Source organism: Copadichromis virginalis, linkage group LG22, assembly GCF_057382275.1.
Source record: "Copadichromis virginalis isolate Kocher_CV1m ecotype Utaka linkage group LG22, C_Virginalis_male_GT1.1, whole genome shotgun sequence".
In the NCBI taxonomy this organism is placed as follows: domain Eukaryota; kingdom Metazoa; phylum Chordata; class Actinopteri; order Cichliformes; family Cichlidae; genus Copadichromis; species Copadichromis virginalis.
The window spans coordinates 3,992,100-4,011,153 of record NC_140638.1 but is presented as its reverse complement, the minus strand read 5'-3'; the positions used below and the strand labels follow the sequence as shown (position 1 = coordinate 4,011,153).

General features: G+C 37.5%; 1 protein-coding gene across 2 annotated transcripts in view; it reads right to left on the bottom strand.

Annotated features, from left to right (window-relative positions):
* styk1a (ATY kinase 1a) overlaps window positions 1–18,250 on the bottom strand; it is a 51,101-nt gene extending 32,851 nt beyond the window's left edge. Inside the window, exons 1-6 of one of the 2 annotated variants that reach the window (XM_085446536.1) lie at window positions 18,022–18,250; window positions 15,142–15,200; window positions 12,603–12,860; window positions 12,259–12,495; window positions 11,897–12,078; window positions 11,152–11,232 (exon numbers count right to left, since the gene is read on the bottom strand). In XM_085446536.1, coding sequence (XP_085302662.1) covers window positions 11,152–11,232; window positions 11,897–12,078; window positions 12,259–12,495; window positions 12,603–12,860; window positions 15,142–15,199 — 816 coding nt within the window. In that variant the 5' untranslated portion in view covers window position 15,200; window positions 18,022–18,250. Of the gene's footprint in view, window positions 1–11,151; window positions 11,233–11,896; window positions 12,079–12,258; window positions 12,496–12,602; window positions 12,861–15,141; window positions 15,201–17,371; window positions 17,521–18,021 lie in introns of those variants that run through there. The other variant, XM_085446537.1, reaches the window with a different exon arrangement.
* Window positions 18,251–19,054: the final 804 nt, after the last annotated feature.

The following is a 19,054-nucleotide window of genomic DNA, read 5'->3' as shown; positions in this document are numbered from 1 at the left end:
GTTCTTTTTCCAACATCTTGTCTTTCAAAGCTCAGAGATGTAAACTTTTTAAACTGTGTGGGTCCAAGTGGAGGGATCACATTTTAGTCATTCAGTGATTCAAAGAATATGACCTTTTAATATTCTTTCAGATGTTTTCTGACTCTAAATATTCTTTTCTCATTTCTTAGGTTTTTCTAATTTACAATTAAAACATTTTCAGCTTTTTTCCAACTTCTTCTTCTGTGTAACCTTCAGCTTTTAGCAGTTCAGCACTGTTGTTTTCAGGTTAAATTCAGGTTGTTTTTTTTTTATTTTTTATCTCATTCAAAATTTTTAACTCAAAATTCAGCAATTAATTCATTTCAGTCCATACATTCAGATTCAAGCATTCACACTGCAGTTTCTTCAGAAAATGCACTTTCTAGTTAGTGTGAATGCTTGAAAAGCATTCACAGTATTGTTCTTCTAATCTTTATTCTATTTTATTCTGTATTCCGTACGTTTTTTGTACTCCTACTCCTTCAAAACCGTTCAACTTAGAAAAACCATTCAAACACCATTAGATTCCTCTTCTTTTGGACATGACTGCTTCTATTTTTCTCATTTTTAACATTTATATTTTTAATTTTATTCAACTTTATTCAACAAAAATTTCCCAAAATTTCCCATGTATTTCAATGGGGAGACCCTTCAAATCCTCATTCAACTTACTCATTTTTAAACTCTTACTACTTCCACATACATTGACATAGAGCCACCATTCAAACTTTAAAACGAAGACAAGACATTCAACTATTCAACTTGTATTTATCTTTTCAATATCTATTATACTTTTTCTTCAGTTCCAGTTTAAGTTTCATGATGTTTTTTCACCCGTTTCAGAGTTTATAATGGGTGTGTATGGGACGGAATGTTGGGGCTAGAGTGAGGCAGCTCAACTGCTAGAGTGAGAGGAGCAAAAAAATTAATCTTAAAATATTTTTTAAAACTGCTGCTGTGTCCGCAGCGTTTGCTCTACAGGTATGATTTTACCCTCAAAACGTAGCCATGGCTGTCCTCTTTCATCCAATGTGTTTACTATTGTCCTAGGTGTTATGGTTCTTTCATAAATGTCACCAATGCACAGCCTCCTCCCTCCAACTCTTCCATAGACTCTAATGTTAAAATGGCTCAGAAGGTTCGTTTGAAAATCAGAAGAGCATGGTGTCTTTCCACTGTCACCACGTCCATATAATAAGCTCCACAGGCATGAAAACTGAGAATTAGGTAGACTAGACATGGCTGTCGCTCACGGTGAAAGAATTTTGTCAATACGACTTTTACTTTTCATTTGGGAACGATTTGTTTCGGCCTGACTTTTCTGTTCATTTTAAGCAGCAAAAGTGAGGCGCATGTCTGTGTACGTGTGTATGGAGCCATTGGGTGCGGTCACTATAGCAACCAGGCTCACACCTGCCTGCTTAACGAGCTCTCTCTGCCACTCTGCCAAGATTCATCTTAAACACTTCTCTTTCAACTGCTGCTGTGTCCACAGTGTTAAAGCCATCATTTTACCCTCAAAACGTCGCCATCGTTGTTCTCTTTCCAACATCTTGTCTTTCAAAGCTCAGACATTTAAACTTTTTAAACTGTGTGGATCCAAGTGGAGGGATCACATTTTAGTCATTCAGTGATTCAAAGAATATGACCTTTTAATATTCTTTCAGATGTTTTCTGACTCTAAATGTTCTTTTCTCATTTCTTAGGTTTTTCTAATTTGCAATTAAAACATTTTCAGCTTTTTTCCAACTTCTTCTTCTGTGTATCCTTCAGCTTTTAGCAGTTCAGCACTTTTGTTTTCAGGTTAAATTTGGGTTTTTTTTGTTTTTTTTTAATCTCATTCAATATTTTTAACTCAAAATTCAGTAATTAATTCATTTCAGTGCATACATTCAGATTCAAGCATTCACACTGCAGTTTCTTCAGAAAATGCATTTTCTAGTTATATTTTATTCTGTATTCCGTACGTTTTTTGAAAGCCTACTCCTTCAAAACCGTTCAACTTAGAAAAACCATTCAAACATCGTTAGATTCCTATTATTTTGGACAACATTGCTTCTATTTTTCTCATTTTTAACATTTATATTTTTAATTTTATTCAACTTTATTCAACAAAAATTTCCCATGTATTTCAATGGGGAGACCCTTCAAATTCTCATTCAACTTACTCATTTTTAAACTCTTACTACTTCAACATACGTTGACATAGAGCCACCATTCAAACTTTAAAACGAAGACAAGACATTCAACTATTCAACTTGTATTTATCTTTTCAATATCTATTATACTTTTTCTTCAGTTCCAGTTTAAGTTTCATGATGTTTTTTCACCCGTTTCAGAGTTTATAATGGGTGTGTATGGGACGGAATGTTGGGGCTAGAGTGAGGCAGCTCAACTGCTAGAGTGAGAGGAGCAAAAAAATTAATCTTAAAATATTTTTTAAAACTGCTGCTGTGTCCGCAGCGTTTGCTCTACAGGTATGATTTTACCCTCAAAACGTAGCCATGGCTGTCCTCTTTCATCCAATGTGTTTACTATTGTACTAGGTGTTATGGTTCTTTCATAAATGTCACCAATGCACAGCCTCCTCCCTCCAACTCTTCCATAGACTCTAATGTTAAAATGGCTCAGAAGGTTCGTTTGAAAATCAGAAGAGCATGGTGTCTTTCCACTGTCACCACGTCCATATAATAAACTCCACAGACATGAAAACTGAGAATTTGGTAGACTAGACATTGCTGTCGCTCACAGTGAAAGAATTTTGTCAATACGACTTTTACTTTTCATTTGGGAACGATTTGTTTCGGCCTGACTTTTCTGTTCATTTTAAGCAGCAAAAGTGAGGCGCATGTCTGTGTACGTGTGTATGGAGCCATTGGGTGCGGTCACTATAGCAACCAGGCTCACACCTGCCTGCTTAACGAGCTCTGCCTGCCACTGTACCAAGATTCATCTTAAGCACTTCTCTTTCAACTGCTGCTGTGTCCACAGTGTTACAGCCATCATTTTACCCTCAAATTGTCGCCATTATTGTTCTCTTTCCAACACTGTATCTTTCAAAGCTCAGGCATTTAAACTTTTTAAACTGTGTGGATCAAAGTGGAGGGATCACATTTGAGTCATTCAGTGATTCAAAGAATATGACCTTTTAATATTCATTCAGATGTTTTCTGACTCTAAATGTTCTTTTCTCATTTCTTAGGGTTTTCTAATTTACATTTAAAACATTTTCAGTTTTTTTCCAACTCCTTCTTCTGTGTAACCTTCAGCTTTTAGCAGTTCAGCACCTTTGTTTTCAGGTTAAATTCGGGTTTTTTTTGTTTTTTTTAAATCTCATTCAATATTTTTAACTCAAAATTCAGCAATTAATTCATTTCAGTGCATACATTCAGATTCAAGCATTCACACTGCAGTTTCTTCAGAAAATGCACTTTCTAGTTATTATTAGTGTGAATGCTTGAAAAGCATTCACAGTATTGTTCTTCTAATCTTTATTAGTGTGAATGCTTGAAAAGCATTCACAGTATTGTTCTTCTAATCTTTATTATTATATTTTATTATTATTATCTATTCCGTACGTTTTTTGAAAGCCAACTCCTTCAAAACCGTTCAACTTAGAAAAACCATTCAAACACCGTTAGATTCCTATTCTTTTGGACAACATTGCTTCTATTTTTCTCATTTTTAACATTTATATTTTTAATTTTATTCAACTTTTTTCAACAAAAATTTATAATGTATTTCAATGGGGAGACCCTTCAAATTCTCATTCAACTTCATCCTCTTTAAACTGTATCTACTTCCACATACATTGACATAGAGCCACCATTCAAACTTTAAAACGAAGACAAGACATTCAACTATTCAACTTGTATTTATCTTTTCAATATCTATTATACTTTTTCTTCAGTTCCAGTTTAAGTTTCATGATGTTTTTTCACCCGTTTCAGAGTTTATAATGGGTGTGTATGGGACGGAATGTTGGGGCTAGAGTGAGGCAGCTCAACTGCTAGAGTGAGAGGAGCAAAAAAATTAATCTTAAAATCTTTTTTAAAACTGCTGCTGTGTCCGCAGCGTTTGCTCTACAGGTATGATTTTACCCTCAAAATGTAGCCATCGCTGTCCTCTTTCATCCAATGTGTTTACTATTGTACTAGGTGTTATGGTTCTTTCATAAATGTCACCAATGCACAGCCTCCTCCCTCCAACTCTTCCATAGACTCTAATGTTAAAATCGCTCAGAAGGTTGGTTTGAAAATCAGAAGAGCATGGTGTCTTTCCACTGTCACCATGTCCATATAATAAACTCCACAGGCATGAAAACTGAGAATTCAGTAGACTAGAAGCTGCTGTCGCTCACGGTGAAAGAATTTTGTCAATACGACTTTTACTTTTCATTTGGGAACGATTTGTTTCGGCCTGACTTTTCTGTTCATTTTAAGCAGCAAAAGTGAGGCGCATGTCTGTGTACGTGTGTATGGAGCCATTGGGTGCGGTCACTATAGCAACCAGGCTCACACCTGCCTGCTTAACGAGCTCTGCCTGCCACTGTACCAAGATTCATCTTAAGCACTTCTCTTTCAACTGCTGCTGTGTCCACAGTGTTAAAGCCATCATTTTACCCTCAAATTGTCGCCATTATTGTTCTCTTTCCAACATCTTGTCTTTCAAAGCTCAGGCATTTAAACTTTTTAAACCGTGTGGATCAAAGTGGAGGGATCACATTTTCTTCATTCAGTGATTCAAAGAATATGACCTTTTAATATTCATTCAGATGTTTTCTGACTCTAAATGTTCTTTTCTCATTTCTTAGGGTTTTCTAATTTACATTTAAAGCATTTTCAGCTTTTTTCCAACTTCTTCTTCTGTGTAACCTTCAGCTTTTAGCAGTTCAGCACCTTTGTTTTCAGGTTAAATTTGATTTTTTGATTTTTTTTTAATTTCATTCAATATTTTTAACTCAAAATTCAGCAATTAATTCATTTCAGTGCATACATTCAGATTCAAGCATTCACACTGCAGTTTCTTCAGAAAATGCACTTTCTAGTTATTAGTGTGAATGCTTGAAAAGCATTCACAGTATTGTTCTTCTAATCTTTATTATTATTATATTTTATTATTTTTCCGTACGTTTTTTGAAAGCCTACTCCTTCAAAACCGTTCAACTTAGAAAAACCATTCAAACACCGTTAGATTCCTATTCTTTTGGACAACATTGCTTCTATTTTTCTCATTTTTAACATTTATATTTTTAATTTTATTCAACTTTATTCAACAAAAATTTATAATGTATTTCAATGGGGAGACCCTTCAAATCCTCATTCAACTTACTCATTTTTAAACTCTTACTACTTCCACATACATTGACATAAAGCCACCATTCAAACTTTAAAACGAAGACAAGACATTCAACTATTCAACTTGTATTTATCTTTTCAATATCTATTATACTTTTTCTTCAGTTCCAGTTTAAGTTTCATGATGTTTTTTCACCCGTTTCAGAGTTTATAATGGGTGTGTATGGGACGGAATGTTGGGGCTAGAGTGAGGCAGCTCAACTGCTAGAGTGAGAGGAGCAAAAAAATTAATCTTAAAATCTTTTTTAAAACTGCTGCTGTGTCCGCAGCGTTTACTCTACAGGTATGATTTTACCCTCAAAACGTAGCCATGGCTGTCCTCTTTCATCCAATGTGTTTACTATTGTCCTAGGTGTTATGGTTCTTTCATAAATGTCACCAATGCACAGCCTCCTCCCTCCAACTCTTCCATAGACTCTAATGTTAAAATGGCTCAGAAGGTTCGTTTGAAAATCAGAAGAGCATGGTGTCTTTACACTGTCACCACGTCCATATAATAAGCTCCACAGGCATGAAAACTGAGAATTAGGTAGACTAGACATGGCTGTCGCTCACGGTGAAAGAATTTTGTCAGTACGACATGTACTTTTCATTTGGGAACGATTTGTTTCGGCCTGACTTTTCTGTTCATTTTAAGCAGCAAAAGTGAGGTGCATGTCTGTGTCGTGTGTATGGAGCCATTGGGTGCGGTCACTATAGCAACCAGGCTCACACCTGCCTGCTTAACGAGCTCTGCCTGCCACTCTGCCAAAATTCATCTTAAACACTTCTCTTTCAACTGCTGCTGTGTCCACAGTGTTAAAGCCATCATTTTACCCTCAAAACGTCGCCATCGTTGTTCTTTTTCCAACATCTTGTCTTTCAAAGCTCAGACATTTAAACTTTTTAAACTGTGTGGATCCAAGTGGAGGGATCACATTTTAGTCATTCAGTGATTCAAAGAATATGACCTTTTAATATTCTTTCAGATGTTTTCTGACTCTAAATGTTCTTTTCTCATTTCTTAGGTTTTTCTAATTTACAATTAAAACATTTTCAGCTTTTTTCCAACTTCTTCTTCTGTGTAACCTTCAGCTTTTAGCAGTTCAGCACTTTTGTTTTCAGGTTAAATTCGGGTTTTTTTTTTTAATCTCATTCAAAATTTTTAACTTAAATTCAGTAATTATTTCATTTCAATGCATACATTCAGATTCAAGCATTCACACTGCAGTTTCTTCAGAAAATGCACTTTCTAGTTATATTTTATCTATTCCGTACGTTTTTTGAAAGCCTACTCCTTCAAAACCGTTCAACTTAGAAAAACCATTCAAACATCGTTAGATTCCTATTATTTTGGACATGATTGCTTGTATTTTTCTCATTTTTAACATTTATATTTTTAATTTTATTCAACTTTATTCAACAAAAATTTCCCATGTATTTCAATGGGGAGACCCTTCAAATTCTCATTCAACTTACTAATTTTTAAACTCTTACTACTTCAACATACGTTCACATAGAGCCACCATTCAAACTTTAAAACGAAGACAAGACATTCAACTATTCAACTTGTATTTATCTTTTCAATATCTATTATACTTTTTCTTCAGTTCCAGTTTAAGTTTCATGATGTTTTTTCACCCGTTTCAGAGTTTATAATGGGTGTGTATGGGACGGAATGTTGGGGCTAGAGTGAGGCAGCTCAACTGCTAGAGTGAGAGGAGCAAAAAAATTAATCTTAAAATCTTTTTTAAAACTGCTGCTGTGTCCACAGCGTTTGCTCTACAGGTATGATTTTACCCTCAAAACGTAGCCATGGCTGTCCTCTTTCATCCAATGTGTTTACTATTGTCCTAGGTGTTATGGTTCTTTCATAAATGTCACCAATGCACAGCCTCCTCCCTCCAACTGTTCCATAGACTCTAATGTTAAAATGGCTCAGAAGGTTCGTTTGAAAATCAGAAGAGCATGGTGTCTTTCCACTGTCACCATGTCCATATAATAAACTCCACAGACATGAAAACTGAGAATTTGGTAGACTAGACATTGCTGTCGCTCACGGTGAAAGAATTTTGTCAATACGACTTTTACTTTTCATTTGGGAACGATTTGTTTCGGCCTGACTTTTCTGTTCATTTTAAGCAGCAAAAGTGAGGTGCATGTCTGTGTGCGTGTGTATGGAGCCATTGGGTGCAGTCACTATAGCAACCAGGCTCACACCTGCCTGCTTAACGAGCTCTCTCTGCCACTCTGCCAAAATTCATCTTAAACACTTCTCTTTCAACTGCTGCTGTGTCCACAGTGTTAAAGCCATCATTTTACCCTCAAAACGTCGCCATCGTTGTTCTTTTTCCAACATCTTGTCTTTCAAAGCTCAGAGATGTAAACTTTTTAAACTGTGTGGGTCCAAGTGGAGGGATCACATTTTAGTCATTCAGTGATTCAAAGAATATGACCTTTTAATATTCTTTCAGATGTTTTCTGACTCTAAATGTTCTTTTCTCATTTCTTAGGTTTTTCTAATTTACAATTAAAACATTTTCAGCTTTTTTCCAACTTCTTCTTCTGTGTAACCTTCAGCTTTTAGCAGTTCAGCACTTTTGTTTTCAGGTTAAATTCAGGTTGTTGTTGTTTTTTTTTTTATCTCATTCAAAATTTTTAACTCAAAATTCAGCAATTAATTCATTTCAGTCCATACATTCAGATTCAAGCATTCACACTGCAGTTTCTTCAGAAAATGCACTTTCTAGTTAGTGTGAATGCTTGAAAAGCATTCACAGTATTGTTATTCGAATCTTTATTATTATTATTATTATTATTATATTTTATCTATTCCGTACGTTTTTTGTAATCCTATAACTTCAAAACCGTTCAACTTAGAAAAACCATTCAAACACCGTTAGATTCCTATTCTTTTGGACAACACTGCTTCTATTTTTCATATTTTTAACATTTATATTTTTAATTTTATTCAACTTTATTCAACAAAAATTTATAATGTATTTCAATGGGGAGACCCTTCAAATCCTCATTCAACTTACTCATTTTTAAACTCTTACTACTTCCACATACATTGACATAGAGCCACCATTCAAACTTTAAAACGAAGACAAGACATTCAACTATTCAACTTGTATTTATCTTTTCAATATCTATTATACTTTTTCTTCAGTTCCAGTTTAAGTTTCATGATGTTTTTTCACCCGTTTCAGAGTTTATAATGGGTGTGTATGGGACGGAATGTTGGGGCTAGAGTGAGGCAGCTCAACTGCTAGAGTGAGAGGAGCAAAAAAATTAATCTTAAAATATTTTTTAAAACTGCTGCTGTGTCCGCAGCGTTTGCTCTACAGGTATGATTTTACCCTCAAAACGTAGCCATGGCTGTCCTCTTTCATCCAATGTGTTTACTATTGTACTAGGTGTTATGGTTCTTTCATAAATGTCACCAATGCACAGCCTCCTCCCTCCAACTCTTCCATAGACTCTAATGTTAAAATGGCTCAGAAGGTTCGTTTGAAAATCAGAAGAGCATGGTGTCTTTCCACTGTCACCACGTCCATATAATAAACTCCACAGGCATGAAAACTGAGAATTCAGTACACTAGAAGCTGCTGTCGCTCACGGTGAAAGAATTTCGTCAATACGACCTATACTTTTCATTTGGGAACGATTTGTTTCGCCCTGACTTTTCTGTTCATTTTAAGGAGCAAAAGTGAGGCGCATGTCTGTGTACGTGTGTATGGAGCCATTGGGTGCGGTCACTATAGCAACCAGGCTCACACCTGCCTGCTTAACGAGCTCTGCCTGCCACTCTGCCAAGATTCATCTTAAACACTTCTCTTTCAACTGCTGCTGTGTCCACAGTGTTAAAGCCATCATTTTACCCTCAAAACGTCGCCATCGTTGTTCTCTTTCCAACACCGTGTCTTTTAAAGCTCACACTTTTAAATTTTTTAAACTGTGTGGATCAAAGTGGAGGGATCACATTTTAGTCATTCAGTGATTCAAAGAATATGAACTTTTAATATTCATTCAGATGTTTTCTGACTCTAAATGTTCTTTTCTCATTTCTTAGGTTTTTCTAATTTACAATTAAAACATTTTCAGCTTTTTTCCAACTTCTTCTTCTGTGTAACCTTCAGCTTTTAGCAGTTCAGCACTTTTGTTTTCAGGTTAAATTCGGGGTTTTTTTCTTTATCTCATTCAATATTTTTAACTCAAAATTCAGCAATTAATTCATTTCAGTGCATACATTCAGATTCAAGCATTCACACTGCAGTTTCTTCAGAAAATGCACTTTCTAGTTCTATTTTATTATTATCTATTCCGTACGTTTTTTGAAAGCCTACTCCTTCAAAACCGTTCAACTTAGAAAAACCATTCAAACACCGTTAGATTCCTATTCTTTTGGACAACACTGCTTCTATTTTTCTCATTTTTAACATTTATATTTTTAATTTTATTCAACTTTATTCAACAAAAATTTCCCATGTATTTCAATGGGGAGACCCTTCAAATTCTCATTCAACTTCCTCCTCTTTAAACTGTATCTACTTCAACATACATTGACATAGAGCCACCATTCAAACTTTAAAACGAAGACAAGACATTCAACTATTCAACTTGTATTTATCTTTTCAATATCTATTATACTTTTTCTTCAGTTCCAGTTTAAGTTTCATGATGTTTTTTCACCCGTTTCAGAGTTTATAATGGGTGTGTATGGGACGGAATGTTGGGGCTAGAGTGAGGCAGCTCAACTGCTAGAGTGAGAGGAGCAAAAAAATTAATCTTAAAATCTTTTTTAAAACTGCTGCTGTATCCACAGCGTTTGCTCTACAGGTATGATTTTACCCTCAAAACGTAGCCATCGCTGTCCTCTTTCATCCAATGTGTTTACTATTGTACTAGGTGTTATGGTTCTTTCATAAATGTCACCAATGCACAGCCTCCTCCCTCCAACTCTTCCATAGACTCTAATGTTAAAATGGCTCAGAAGGTTCGTTTGAAAATCAGAAGAGCATGGTGTCTTTCCACTGTCACCACGTCCATATAATAAGCTCCACGGGCATGAAAACTGAGAATTAGGTAGACTGGACATTACTGCCGCTCACGGTGAAAGAATTTCGTCAATACGACCTATACTTTTAATTTGGGAACGATTTGTTTCGGCCTGACTTTTCTGTTCATTTTAAGCAGCAAAAGTGAGGTGCATGTCTGTGTGCGTGTGTATGGAGCCATTGGGTGCAGTCACTATAGCAACCAGGCTCACACCTGCCTGCTTAACGAGCTCTCTCTCACTCTGCCAAGTGGAGGGATCACATTTTAGTCATTCAGTGATTCAAAGAATATGACCTTTTAATATTCTTTCAGATGTTTTCTGACTCTAAATGTTCTTTTCTCATTTCTTAGGTTTTTCTAATTTACAATTAAAACATTTTCAGCTTTTTTTTCCAACTTCTTCTTCTGTGTAACCTTCAGCTTTTAGCAGTTCAGCACTTTTGTTTTCAAGTTAAATTCGGGGTTTTTTTTTGTTTTTTTTTATCTCATTCAAGATTTTTAACTTAAATTCAGTAATTAATTCATTTCAGTGCATACATTCAGATTCAAGCATTCACACTGCAGTTTCTTCAGAAAATGCACTTTCTAGTTTATACTGTATTTATGCTTTCACTGAATCCACAGTTGTAGTTGCTGTTTTTAAAGTGCTTTACAAATAAAGTTTTCTTGGGAAGCAGTTTGCTCAAAGATCGTGAAGCAGACTGTTGGAAGGGCAGACAGCTGTTTAACCAACCAGAGCAGAGGCCACTTGTGCTGCCATGGTGAAGATCCTCTTCTCTGTCATGTCACAAGAAGGCTGTAAACCTGAGTTATCCTTCAGTGGGAGAAAGGTGTAAATGTGTCAGACTCGTTACATTCAGAAAGTAGACATGTTACTATAAACAATCAGTCTTAGTGAGTATTCACTTTGAAAGCTCTGAGATCTTTCCTCTCTCTTTATGGATGTTCATAATTAGCTCCTATCCTAAACCGTACACCACTAGACGAGGACAGACTGTAACTGTCAGGTTATTCAAATCTTTTCAGAAACAGCTTACGTTGCACTATACTGCCCCTCACAGGCAGATGGCTGTAATTACTTCAGTCACCATTAAGTTTAGAGTTCATAAGCTAAACATTATCCTTCTATATAATATGTGATTAATATTGTATTTATCCCGTTTACTATGTTTAGTTGGTATAGTGTTTTTTATGTTTAACCTCAAAAGGTTTTCAGCCAAACTCTTGGGTTGAATGATGTATTTTACCATTAAACTGTGACTTAATTTATTTTTCTTGTTTTGTTGCTCAATTAGCAATTTTAAACTTGAGAAACCATTACATTATAATTTGGAACTAAATACTATGTTATTGTTTTATATTTAATTGTGTTATTGATCCTTTTACTTTGCATGCACTGTGGCAATTCTTGTTACTGCACTGTAAACTTTACTCCCAGAGCATGCTCAGCGTCATGAATAACTAATAGGTTGCACTACCTGTCTGCATCTCCACAGGAAGCCCAGCAGGTCTCTCTGCTGTAGCTCTTCCACCACCATGACTAAAGGGGACTGCGCTGACATAACGCCGAGCAGCACAGGTATGAAGGGATGCGGCCCCAATCCAGACACAAAGGAAGCAAACCCCAAAAACTTCTGTTTCTCACTGCTGGTGGCTGTTTCTGGGAAAAATAAATATTTGATAACAGAGTTAGACTTAACATTTCCAGTTACTGTCAATAATTGATCATTTTTGACTTTGAAAAGCATTTTGGACACAAAAAACGGAAAACACTTGTTTGTAAGCCATTTTGCAGGTATACTTTGCAAAACCAAAACTTGGTTCAAGCAGCTCAGTTTACCTTTCAGCACCCTCAGCACGACGTTCTTGTTGTCCGTGCGTGCTCTGTAGAAGTTGACTGTGTCATTAGGGTGGATGGAGAAAGTCTGCGGCAGTGCAGCAACCTGGCTGAAGGCTTCATGATGCCTTTCTGTGGACCTCTGTGGTGCTACAGCCATCGTTGGCCTGACATTCTGCCGCACTTGTGTAACAGACATTGGCAGCTCTTCATGTTCCAGTGGGTTGATGCCAGGGGGCGCTGTTTAAGGAAAGAACAGTGGACATTAAGCAGATGTGCATGTAAAGATGAAAAAAGTTAAAATATTGATTAAATGTGCACAAAGAGACTTCTGCATGCTGGCTCACCATCAATGCCCTGCAGATGAGATCTGTGATGTTGGTGCTTGGTGCGATGACTGTGGTGGTGGTTGGTGCTATGCTGTTGCTGGTGATGCCTCTCTGTCTGTCTGTGTGATGAGCTGTGGTAGTGCTGGGCCGTTCTGACCCGTGTCCGATTACGATCACAACAATACCTCAGTATAAACAGGGGCACTAAGGTGACCAGGGTGCCGAAGAGCAGCAGCGCGGGGACGATAATAACTTCCACCTGATATTCTTTTATCGCTTAGAGGGAAACACAGGAGTTCATGTGTAAATTTCAGGTCAGATATGCACTTGTTTATTAGACTTGCAGTTTCCTCGTTGCACTGTAGAAGAGGGTGTGCAGGTTTATTTTTGCTGTTAAGCGCAGGGCATGTTAACAGGTTAAGTATGTTGGCTGTTACACCTCCTGCTGATAGAAAAGTCTACCTAGACAGTGCATCATTTTCCATTTACGCCTACGTGAAATGTTGGTATTCAGCTAAACAAGACTGTAATTTGACGAAGCGGCTTTCACCATCGATCTGTCTATTTTAAAGATAGAAGCTTGGGAAGTGGAAAACAAAGCTTGGGCGCTTCATTTATCCCTGATATGATAACGAGGTTACATTATTTCAGGGCATGCAGGCATAGAGTAATGTGATTGTTGTGTTTTGGCTTTGCTTTCTATTGCTGGCCTAACTGGCTGATAACCAGCACAGTTTCCCACAGATCTGGATTCTTTAGTGGGGTCAAGCAGGTATTGTGGGAAAGGCAGGACCTTTCCCACAATACCTGTTCATTCCCAGTATGATAAAAATAAACCTTTTTATGAATTTGCTGCTGGCAGCAGCAGTCATGGTTCTAGTCTGCAGCCTCGGTGAGTCTGGTGTAGAATCTTGTGAATCAATTCTCCACCTGCTTTAAGTTGTTGTTCAGCAGACCTCCAGAGCACAACCAGGACTAATTGTCACTGATCTAGCAGATATGAAAACCTAACAGTGGAGGAGCCAGGGTCAGCTGAACTAAAGTAATACAATTTTCACAATCAGAGTGTGGCGATTGTTCACCTCGATGACATCATCCTGCTATATTGGTATTGATACACCATAGATGGCAAGTGAAGTGTAAAAGGCAAGTCTCCTGCTATACTGTCCCATCGGGCTGTGGTTAGATAGTAAAACTGGTTTTGACTAACTGGAATGAGTCACTCTGGCATCTGGAAAGTTCAAAGAGCATGCATTCTTTGAGTCCATGCATTTTGATTAGAGCTAATGAACTAATTATTTTTGATAGCTGTGAGAAATTCAACTCGTTATTGAGCTAGTTGATTGCATCAGATCTTTAATTTTAGCTCTGGCTCCACTCCCTTCCTTTTTAACTCACATATAACATCAATACAGTGATCGTTAACTGTAGTAATCATTAATCCATCACAGTTGATGTTGAAATCTTGAGCTTAAGCCTTGTTTGTTTTTTCTTGTACTACAATAGATCTGCAGAGCTTTCAAAAGCCCTGCCCTTTTTTTTTTTTATGTTGTTTGGCATTCATGTATTAGATTTGGGGGCTCAGCCTTCCACTGATGTTTTCACTGTTTAAGCTCTACCTGCTTTTTCCACCTGCTTTAACCTTTAACCCACGTTGTTAGAAAGAGCAAACTGGAATGTAAAACTACTGGTACATATAGTCTCTATTACATTCTTAGGTGTGGTGAGAGCCTTACAGAGTACCATAAATCATTTCCTGTCATTTTCATTTTTTTTTTTTTCTTTTTTTTTTTCTGTATGTTTGTATTTTGTTCCTTGTTTAGGCTCTGTTTCCTGAGTTGCCCTGTTGTGTTGTTCCCTGAGTGCTTTTCCTTTGTGACTCTCACCCCCTGTGCGCCCCTCTGTGTATTTATGAGCCCTCGTCTCCCTTTGTGGTTGTTCCATGTTTCCCCAGTCCGTTATGTCTGTGTTTTCCCCGCGCTCTCTCTCCTCCTGTCTGAACCTCTGTACTTCCTGTTTTACTTTGCCCGTCTCCTGCCAGTGTGGTGTTCACTCCTGCCGTGTCTTGTTATGATTATCAGTGTCACCTGTGTTCCCCGTGTGCTCCCACTTCCCTCGTTAACCCTCTGTGTATTTATGTCTGCGTCTTCCTCGGTTCTGTGTCGTGTTCTCCCTCATTGCTGTGTGGATTCCCTGTGTCTCCCTACGAGTGTTAGTTTATTGAGTCCCAGTTTAGTTGAGTTCTGTATTTCCTATGTTCTGCCTGTCAGCAATAAAGCTGCTTTTTTTTTTTTTTTTTTTTTTTTTTTTTGGGTTTCTTAGATACTGAGTTTCAGGTTTCAACTCAATCAAGTACAAGCTAAGCTGTTAAGTTGGTGTCATTATAGTCAAAAGTTCATAATAAACAAGATGTCTGGAGTAGAATAATTTGTAAGGTCGCATAAGCTTAATAGAAGCGTCTATGTGATCGCCCGAGAGAAGAACTGAAAGGTCCAGGTGGGAGAGATTGTTCAAGGAGGAAGCAAAGGAAAGGAATAAGTAGGATTAGAGCACTTACTGCACAGGGTGTCGTTCGATGCACACACAGTAACGTTTGTAGAGCTGGATGATGACATGCTGGAGAGGGAAAGCAGAACACAGATCAACGTTACTATGAGCTAGATATCCCTGCTCAGCAGCAACCTGAAATCCTCACACCTTACACAGTCACTCAGCTAGTGACTGTATGAACAGTGAAGTTCAGTCCAGCAGGACACACACCCACAGACATACAGACTGTTAGTGATCAACGTTAGCAAATCAATTCAATATTGACTTTGGCCTTTTATTCCATCTAGATTCACATAACAAATATTAGCAGTGACCTTTTAATCTGGACTAACAGAGCAAATATACCAGGGTGTGCTTGGTGAACGTGTGGTGCTGACCAGCTATTGGTTACAACAATAATGGAGAGAGCAGATGTCATTATAGCCATCAACTAGCAGTGACCCGAAACCCATAAAAGCCTCGTGACGTACAGCAGCCGGTTCAACTAATTCAATCACACAGGTGATATAAAAAACGTCTTTAATTTGAAATGGTAAATGGCCTGTACTTGTATAGTGCTTTACTAGTCCCTAAGGACCCCAAAGTGCTTTACACAACAAGTCATCCACCCATTCACACACACATTCACACACTGGTGATGGCAGCTACATTGTAGCCACAGCCACGCTGAACATTTTTATTAAAACCAGAGTTTTTCAAATATTATTCATCTGAAGGTGGCTCTGTACATCATCGTCATCTTTATTTATAAAGCACTTTAAAAGAAACCACAACTGATGCAAAGTGCTGTCCATTGGAACTAAATAATGAAATTATTTAAGGTACAAATAAAAACTAAATAAAGGAAAAAAGTAAAATAACTAATTAGTTAATAATTCATTTAATTACAAGAAACCGTGTCCCGCTGAGGCCAAAAGCCAAAGAATAAAAATGGGTTTTAAAACGTGTTTTAAAACTTGACAGTGAAGGAAAAAATGGGAAAACAAATACTGATGTAAAGCACAACACTAAAGAGGAAATGGGAGATCTGAATGAAAACATTTGCAGCATATGTCTCTGCAAATGTCTCCCATGCACGTTTGACTGCGCGTATTTGCATGTGATGGCTGTTCATTCCCAGTACGATTACAGTGCTATTGGGTCATAAATGGGGGATTCAGACACACACTTCTACAACCTTTTTCTTCTCAGGGAAGCACACTCTCCTGTTTGTTTAATTTGTTTAGCAAATATAGACATGAGTGTTTCACACTTGGCGCCTGATGTTCAGGTGATCACAAGAAGAGCATCATTATTTACTCACAGATGCGATAAAGTCATTAAGCAAATAAAACCTAATCACATGACTCGGGGATTAAAGTCACTCAGGTCACGATATTGGAAACAAAGACTTTTTTCTGCAGATGCTTAAAACAGGTTATTCCAAAAACAACCTCGTTCAACAAGTTTGAATAATCCTGTTTGTAGCAGATGAACAAAAATCAGCTTATCTTAAATTGCTTAAAAGTTCAACAGTTGTCTGTAATTATGGTTGTTGTTATATAAATTTATGAAATTAGTCTCATGGTTTTCTCAGTAGTGCCATAAAACAGACTTTTGAACACTGCTGAGACTGTTTTTAGATTGCTGACCTTAACTTAACGCTGCAGTTTTGTTTCTGGTTTGGTTTCTATCTGCAAACTATTGGATCAATAGTTTCCAATGTGTGGTTGGGGGGTCCGTGGCATCACTTGGTAACCAGAAAAGCTTTGTTCATGAGTCTTAAGCTGTCAGAGAAGACTGCGCCATACAAATCATCTGATAGTTACTTTGTTTTCTTTCGAAGAAGCACAAAAATAGTCAAAGGAGCTTGCAAAGAAAAGCGTCTGGACTTCTTTAAGTTGCTTGAAGACGTTTCACCTCTCATCCGAGAAGCTTCTTCAGTTCTAAGGTCAAATGGTGGAGAGTCCCAGATTTAAACCTCCTTTCACACCTTGGCTCAGGCGATTAGAGGATCATCAGGGGGTCCTTTTGTCCCTCTGTGGGGGGATACTCCCACTCATAGTGCGGCACTCAATCGTGATATGTATGAAGTTATTAACATCTCAAATGAGTTGTACAGTATGACTTGTTAATATAAACCAGTACTTCATGTCACCATATTGAATGTATTTCTGAATGGAGAGGATTGTTTGAGAAGTTTCCTTTAAAGTCTTCTAAGTCAAATAATGTTTGTTAAAAATAACACGCGTGCCTACCTTTTTCTTTTCAGTCATTCAAACAGCAGTTTCAGCACCACAGGCTGCCGTGGTGAAGCAATGGGATCAAAACCATCAACTGCGACTGATCTAAAGGTACGTGTGCTTGTTCAGGTTCTGTAAATGAAATGTCATCCTCATCCATCAGAGCTTATTACTGACTGACTGCTGCTGTGACACATGCACGCACACACCCTTACAGAGACACACTGGTATGTGGTAAGCATTTTTAAAAGGCAGAACATGCATGCACACATATGCGTGCACGCACAGTCTCTGTAACTTGTGTCAGTGTCACTAAACCAGTTTGTCTGCATTGTTCTGTCATAGTCACACACTATGACAAAACCAAAACACGCCTGCACGCACAACAAAAGGCTCTGCCATCTCTCTATACACACATGCACAGTGAGAACAAACAGGAAAAATTTAAGACACACACACACATATGTGCAAATGCTAGTGCACAAAATTAAGGCATCAGAACACGTAGCCGGTGTACTAAATTTACAGTGATGTGAAACTTCTTGTTCAGTCTTCAATTTAAAAGGAAAGAGAAATCAAGCCTCAAATTAAAAATCTGACCACTGTTTAATATCATTTCATTTTATTTAGTATGTTAGTCTGACACATATATATTTGAATCATACCTGCTGGTTGACTCTCTGGTGCTGTGTACATATCAGATTCTGGATGCTTCTTGTATCCAAAGCATGTAGTTTTGTCCTTAGTCTCATATAAGCTACGAAACAAATACAAATCCTCCGTTTTCATGGTTTCCTGATGTATGGAGAGAAATCCACACACAGACACATTTCCATTGAAGACATCAGTGAAGGTAGGATCTGTGTTTCAGTTCTCTCACTTGTGACTTTTCTCCAGTCTTTCTCTCTCGGTCTCTCTGCCTCAGGTTAGCCACACCCACCACCGACACTTTTTCTTTCTCAGCTTTATCACCTGCACATAGTCTGCAGTCAGTGTTGTATTTGTTTTTGAGTGTCACTGCTCATGTTTTCTCTCTGTGTATGTGTGTATGTGTTAGCTGGGTGGATTTATTAGCTGACAAACTTGGAGTTTTCCAGTGGGTGGAAATGCGTAATAATTTTTATTCCATCAGCTGCAGAAAAACTGGACTACATAGCAAACAGTCTGTTTAATTGCAGACTTGGCCTGCAGTTAAATGTAGTAGTTGTTGAATATACACAGACAGTGAAAGCTCAAACAGTGCACCTGTCCAACTATCGTAGCTGAATAAATAATGATTCCTCCACTATACTGCAGTACTGAGATTTATTTACATATTAAACAGGCAACTCTCAACTTGATCACACCTTTCCACTCTGTTTGGAAAGGTGTGATCAAGGGTGGTTAGTTTGCACTTGTTAAAGCAGCTGTGTCTGTCCCATATGATGTGTGGTCCAAGCACAAAACACAGCAGAGCTTTCTCACCAGTGCTTCTGCGGGACTAATGCAAAGATGCACACTGGGGAGTTAATTTAACCCTTCCAACACAAATCCTGGTTTAGCAGCTGTAATTAGAGTGTATAGGTGGACTATTCTGGTATTAATTAGTGACATTTCCTCTTTGTTTTTCTTTAGGCCTACACTTCAGATGAAACAAAAAGATGAGCAAAGTAAACCACATGCAGATCCATTTTGAAGAGGCCTGAAGTCTCAGTAGGA